The 7165-nt window shown below is 41.2% G+C and overlaps 2 protein-coding genes across 2 annotated transcripts in view; one reads left to right on the top strand and one right to left on the bottom strand.

Annotated features, from left to right (window-relative positions):
* The first annotated feature begins 203 nt into the window (after positions 1-203).
* On the top strand, positions 204-4125 carry LOC132963724 (cortexin-1-like). Its single transcript, XM_061033556.1, has one exon. The coding sequence runs from the start codon at positions 1277-1279 to the stop codon at positions 1658-1660; it is 384 nt and encodes a 127-aa protein (XP_060889539.1). The 5' UTR covers positions 204-1276; the 3' UTR covers positions 1661-4125.
* A 59-nt stretch (positions 4126-4184) lies between these two features.
* fbn2b (fibrillin 2b) overlaps positions 4185-7165 on the bottom strand; it is a 62120-nt gene continuing 59139 nt past the window's right edge. The window contains exon 65 of the mRNA XM_061033555.1: positions 4185-7023. Within this exon, the coding sequence (XP_060889538.1) occupies positions 6646-7023 (378 nt within the window). The 3' untranslated portion in view covers positions 4185-6645. The remainder of the gene's footprint in view (positions 7024-7165) is intronic.

Below are 7165 nucleotides of genomic sequence, written 5' to 3'. Positions count from 1 at the left end.
TATTGAACAAAGGGTGAGAACGATCACGATGTACGACGAAAGGAGGAAGGAATGACTTAATCTTTCCTTGTGGTTCACATTAGCAAGAATCAGTGCAAATGGAAAAAGTTGTGCAATGCCCATTGTTCTATTTTAAGGGATTTGTTCAAATTAAATGTCCTCATTACAGCTTTATTGGTGACATTTTTGGACGTAATGCTAACCAGGTGCCTCTTGTTCTTTCAGGTGGTGATTTTAAAAAGGAGCTGCAATCACTCCCCGGGACACTCTGACTACATTACGTCTGGTATCCACCCCCTTTGTCTTGTCTACAGACGGCTGCTGGAGCACAACCAGATTCTTGCAGTAGCCAGAAGATCAAATCTGGATGAAGATAACTCACCTTGTCAAATCCTTCACACTCATTTGTTACCTCATACCAATTTTATAGTAGCCTCTGACAGCTCTAACCTACTTATCAAATGAGAAGGGATTTCGCTGCGTTTAGCCAGCATCATCAGCTACGGTGATGAGCACCGTTTTATATTCAGGACAATCGATTCGCTGACCTTCTGATCCCATTAGCCACACACAAACACTCACACAGACACACCTGGTGTTGGCCTTCTGTAGATGCTTGAAAGTCTTGTGTTTTTAACACCTTGGTTTGGCTCCCTGTCGCCACACCTAGAGACTTTAACAGCTATACCAAATTGAGTCCATCTGCACACTATAGTGTCCCATAGAGAACACTGACCTTGACTGTGGGTCGGACCTGTGTATGTGTTTGCATGAGTGGGAGGCAGGGAGTGACGCGTCCTGTCTGCTCCGTTTGAAAGTTAGAAGGAGAGCTGATGCCATGGAGCAGCCCCGACAAATACTTTAAAAACAGAACCACTGGGGGTCAGAAGAAGCTCAAATAGGAAAAACCAGAGAGCTAAATTAGACGGTTTAGTCAGTTATTTTCAAAGGCATAGCACTAAAAAAGTAGTGCATAATAATTGAAAAGTGGATGTGTGTGCGTGCCTGTCACATTGTCAGAGCATATTAGAGCTGGGCTTTTCTAGGTCGTCTCACTTTGACTGACCTAGATTTGTCAAAAGAATCGGGCTAGCTGAGGAAGATGTGATGTGACATTGCACCATAGTTCTTTTTTATTTGTTTACTACCTGCTAACTACTTACTGCTAACATAAACTTAACCCAACAAACAGGTTCAATTAAATATAAGTTGTAAACTGCCTTTTCATAAAGCCTTGTAATCACATCCCGGTATCCTGCTTGGCCTCTTATCCCTCATGAACACCTTTCCTGACTTCTCTACACATCTTCCTAATACACCAACCATCCAGTCAGTGAGTAAGCCTTGCCTTCGGGCCCCGTGGAGGATGAATGATGTGCCCACTCTTGACTACGAGTTGCTGCTGTCCCCGGCCAGCTCTTCGCTCCCTGGCAGTCCTGGCGGTGGCAGCAGCAGCAGTCCCCCGCTGGCTTTGGTTGGGGTGGACACTGAGCAGCGCACAGCCTTGGCCTTCGTAGGCCTCCTCATGCTTTTCCTGGTCTTCCTGCTGGTCAGGTGCTTCAGGATCCTGCTGGACCCCTACAGCCGCATGCCTGCATCATCCTGGACTGACCACAAGGAGGGGCTGGAGAGGGGCCAGTTTGATTATGCATTGGTGTAGTGATGTAACTGTTTTAGAGGGTGTGGAATGAGGAATATTTTATTGCACATAGACAGAATGTTTAATTTTGTTGTAAAAATGGACACAAATTTTGTGAATGCACTTAAAGAGGGGTATTTCCCCAATGTTGGAGTATAACTATTTTTTACGAGACTGCAGGACCCTTTGTAACAGGTCTGGTTCAACACAGACAACTGGAATCTCAGTGAGCCATACAGACAGAGCAAACGTTGGACCATGAATGACAAATAATGAGCTGCACAGCTGCCTTAACCTGACTTATTTAGTCCAAAATGCTAACACATCACAACATCACTTTAGGGCTACATTTTACAAACTAAGGCTTGTCATTATTTAAACACGGTATGGTTTTTTAAGGACCACAAACACTCACCTTTCACCGTATTCCCATGGTGACCATTTTCCTCTGAGATCACAGATGGCTGACAGGTCAAATGCTGTCATAAATTCAGAACAGCCGTGTTCCAGGTTGGATTGTCAAAAGCTGGAGGTAAAATCAGCCACATTTTGAGCAAATGCAATCTCTTACTACAGCTTACATGAGCATCCAACAACCTCACAGCTAACATTACCATTGCATAACTTGCTAATGGAAATGTTAGCTGGATAGTTAAAGGTTATGTTTTCTATTTTTAAGATTATGTTAATTGGCTCCAGTAGTGATTATGTAAAGAGTACATGATATGATAGAAAATGCATTCATTGTTAAAGGGGCTATATGTAACTTTCAAAAATACTGCGTTTGTAGTGATACCGCATGGCCGTTAGGCGAACTGCACCAGTAACCTGTTGCTCGCTCTCCCTCGTGTGCTCGTACGTACACAAACTAGCATCATCATCGACCGCGAAACACTGGATATTTACTGACATAATGTTCACAGAGGAGGTAAGTGGTCATACACGTGAAAGTCTGTGTGTCTGTATTCATTCTACATCCTACAAACAACAGTCTCGGCAGGCACTGGCTGAGAGCAGGAGTGTGTGATGAGTTTGTCCGCCTTTGAGAGCTCTTAGGGCGGATAGAAGTGTGTGGAAGAGTTTGTACTGTTGATCTCTGTAAGCGGAGCGGAGTGAGGAGGACGTTGAGAACATGCACAAAATGTCACTTCCTGGAGCTTTCGCGGAAAATACGACCCGGGGAAACTTTTTATACAGGCAACACAGATAGACAGTGAACATCTACTTTTTCCACATCAGTTAACCGTTCACTTATTAATGGGCGATGAAAAACGATTTATACATATAAAAAGTTACATATAGCCCCTTTAAGGAAAATGTAAGCCAGCTAATGGTAAAATTAGCTTGCTAAAGATTTTTAACTAGCTAACAGCACTAGTGACTTTTTTATTCAACATCATTCAGCATTCAAGGCTTACATGTCCATTACATAATAAAATAAGGAAGGCTCATTCCTTGCTAAGGCCAATTTAGCTAGTTAATGGTATTATTAATAAGCTAAAGGTTATGTCAAGTAGCTAACTATAATGTTAACAAGAAATGGTTGGAGACCATAATTCACTGCTGTCTCCAGTCAAATATAATGTTATTAACATTAATGTTTCTCTCTGGAATTGTATCTTTTTTTTTGCTGATCAATAGAGAGGCAGTAAAATGCTGAAACTCCATTTGATGTATATAATATAATATATATTATAATATGACCAACAAACCTAGAATACACATTTAAGATTCTTCAGCACTTGAGCTGATCATCTGATTTTGAAGTCAGATAAAAATGATAAACTGTGGGATTATGGTGCTTAGTGTCTAACCTCAAAGCTGCATTTTGATGAGAACAGTCGACATGCAGAAAACAGGCATAACTTAAGGAGTTTACACTTGAGCAGATGCCCTTTAATGAGTCATTGTCCATCGTTCTATGTTTTGTGTGGACACTGATCCTCGAGCAGCACTGCAGTTTCAGATCCATTTTTAAAAAGCCTGGGAAGGTAGTTTGTGTCTCCATAAAATGTTCTGTGTGTAAGTTTTGTGTGTTTCTGTGTCTATAATGGAAAAGCCATAATGAAGCTACACTATCTAATCTCTAATTACTGCAAGTAGAGTTTATGTTCACTGGTTGTGTCCTTGGCTTTAGTCAGCCTGCCAAGTGTGTTGATGGAGCAAACAGCAACCTTTAGGCAACAAAAAGCTTTATTTTTCTATTCTTGACTCGAGTTTGGGAGTCTTTTTGCTATCTTTCTGTCCTCTTCCTGTTACAATCTTTAGATCGTGGATTTCTGAGGTCATCATGCAGCCACGTCTTAGAAGGAGGCATATTTTTCTGACTATCGGCTTTGTTTTTGATACACTTGGTTGAATCTGTAAAATATATATAAAAAAAATGTCTTCTTCATATTACCCTTCTTAAATTTCCTCAGATATAAGGACTTTGTGAAAGTCCACATTGTTTATGTTGGAGATTAAATAAAGTGGTTACTAATTTATCCTCCTTGTGTCACTTCTCTTACACTTGTCTGAAAGAAGAAAACTGAGGACACAAGACTTAAAAATATAACCCACAATACTTTATTGCCATTATTGTCACAGGACAAAAGTTTACAATATGATGTGAATCACTCTATTTCGGTGCCATTAGACTGCCATTTGGTATGAGAAATCTTTGGTTTTGTCATTGCAAAGAGATGATGGTTATTCAGAAAATGTAAAGATCTGTCATGATGGCCGACTGACTTTTCGATCCTCAGCTGTTAAAAGTGTGGCTATATGATTGTCATTTCAGCTTTTAGCTGGACTCTGGTCGCAAAAAGTTTGGAGGTCATTGTGAACATTTGAACAACTGTAACATGATCCTTTTTTCATAATGTATAAACACACATACTTCAATGCAAGCAGATGATGATTGTTTCAAGTTTGACAGTGAAGCTGAGATACAGTAAGCACACGCCATACACAGCTTTTTTTTTAAACAGAGTGGAAAATAAAAGAAAAAATTACAAACTGACAATATAGGTACAAAGTATACAAATGTTCCCAGGTTAGAAGAATGGTTATGTGTTATAGACATTGCCTTGGCTGTGGGACAGTGCAGCAACTTGCATGTTAAGAGAAAAAGATCATTAAGCACCATAGATCCCAGTTCAAGATGGTAAAGTTTGCATTCATTATTATTTCACTGAACAGACAGTGATAGCTTTTATGAAATAACGGATGATATGAATGTTAATTATCTTTAAGTCTGACACCTTTGGATTTCTTTAGGCTGATTTGACTGATGGAAGTGGCTCCAGACAGTACAATCGGGGATCACCAAATACAATGCTGTGTTTTTGTTTTATTTTATTATAATTTTCTTCTTAACAGAAGAAAATCACCAGCACTTAAGGCCTTCAATCTTGGGTTTTGTGTATTTTTGGCCTTGATGTTAAAAAAAAACATATACAGTTCACTTAAAAATATACAATTTAATTTTCAAGAAGCAAGTTTGATAATATTGCTTTATCAGCACTGAGACAAAACAAAAGACAAAACAACAAAAACAATAAATCCTACCAACAAAAAAAAAACGTTCGCAATCCAGATTCAAGACTGCACTTTCTTTGTACAGCGTGAATAAGAGATGGTATTTATCTAGCACCTTTTTTCTCTTGGAGAGAAAAAAAAATCATGAAAAATGAAAGATGACCTGACATTTGTTTTTTTGTTGTTGTGAGGTTCGGTGTTTACCTGTGCTTGCCCTTACACTGAAATACATTACCTTTAGTTGCAGCTCAGGTATGTCATGTACCTTTTGAGACTTTGCTACTGTAATCAGGTGTGTCTCAGACATCAAGCCCACGGCCATGTCGTGGATAAGCTACAAGCTACAAGCCTCTGACAGCTGACAATGTAAAAAGACTTCAGATTTCTTTTTACGAGATGTTTCTCAGGTCCAGGATCAGTGCACCTGAGGTCTGAAACCCCTATAAAGATTTTAAAAAGTCGCCTGATCTATTGTCTTTTAAGAGCTACTTACTGCTGTGTTCCCTGCTCATGATGGATGCTGAGCGACTCTAGCACCCTCTTTTGTTTCTGAGTCAACATTGCAGCATGGTGTCCATACTGAGCGAGAGGTAACAAAACATGACCGCATACACGCAAACACTCTAATCCCTGCTTGCCGCTGTCCGCAGACAGGACAGAAGTCAGTCACAACAGAGAAACACAGCTTGCTGTTTTCTCATCTGTAAATTGGTTGGCATCCAGCTATAAAACAGACTGCTGTGGACTAAAGAACCTGAAATGCTGTGTAAATGTTGCAGTCCTTCGTGTTTACATTATTCAAACAGCACAAATACATTAAATGACACTACAATACTGAGAAGGGGGACAAACCTTGTTCCCCAGTGTTGTGATATTTTTAAACCAAAGAGAGGTGACAAAGTCCTTAGACCATCATGATGGCACCCCACCCCCCTTTTTTTTAAGCCTGAAGATAATTTCTTTATGACACTGAAGGAAAAGAGATCTGTCTAGATACTGTACTGTGATTTGAATACTACCACTCTAGTTACTTAAAGACAGTTTGGGCCACTCTCAGCACTTCATGTCTAATAAAAACCCCTTTTGTTTGTCTGCTTCAGTGCGTCATGGACTCGTGAACCATCTGTCTGCCATTTTGTATTCATTTGGGGGTGGTTGGTCTAAGAACAAAAGCACCTCTCTTGTATCTACCCCACTGGCTCTCTCAGTGGAAAATGAGTGCTGGGTCGGGTACATGTGGAGGGGCGCAAAAGGAAATGTAGTCAGAGTAGAAAATAAACACAAAACATGAACATATAATAACATAAACAGTAACAAAGTGGTGGTAGATTTGGGCTGATTGACTCAGTCTTTCGTAGCCCTTGATTACTCCCTGTTGGAGGGGATGGTCCTGCAAGGGGGGGAGTTATAGGATAGAAGGGCAGGTTATTACTCAAAGGCTCTAGGAATCAGTCCAAGACAGGATTGACCAGCGTGATCTGAGCTCAGTGCAGGTGGATGAGGAGCTTGATGCGCAGGGCGTCTCCTATCTCCCCTTGTAGGTAGTCACTGTCATGCTGCTCCTCCAGCTGGTGTAGTCTGCGAGGCCCGAAAAGCCGCAAGCTGGCGATGTCTAGCCGGTAGGATCCAGGTGGGGGCGGCCTCTTGCCAAGCCGGAGCACACTCTTTCCATCACGGCGTTCCAACAGGCGGAAGTGTTCATTAGCATTGCCATGGGTGATGACATAGCGGATGTGCTTTTCCAGGGGCTGCAGGGCAGGCAGGAGCTCGAGTAGAGGCTCCTTGTTAAGCAGGACGGACAGAGAGAGGTTCATGTGGATGGAGTCCTGAGTGTCCACGCTAGCCATACTCACTTCTGGATCCTAGAGTAAGGAGAAGGGGAGAGAGCGGTGAAACATGGGGTAGCAGAAACTAAACACCCTCAGGTAGTGATGGAAAAAATATATTGACATTTCTGATTTGAATTCCTTTGAAAATCAAATGTCCCCAACTTACTGACAGAAA

This window comes from Labrus mixtus, chromosome 3 (assembly GCF_963584025.1).
Source record: "Labrus mixtus chromosome 3, fLabMix1.1, whole genome shotgun sequence".
Taxonomy (NCBI): Eukaryota; Metazoa; Chordata; class Actinopteri; order Labriformes; family Labridae; genus Labrus; species Labrus mixtus.
The sequence above is the reverse complement of the archived record's forward strand: the minus strand, read 5'-3'. Positions and strand labels throughout refer to the sequence as shown.

What these genes read in the sequence shown, in the direction of transcription:
- LOC132963724 (XM_061033556.1), top strand. Translation starts at nt 1,277, where the DNA reads ATGAACACCTTTCCTGACTTCTCTACACATCTTCCTAATACACCAACC.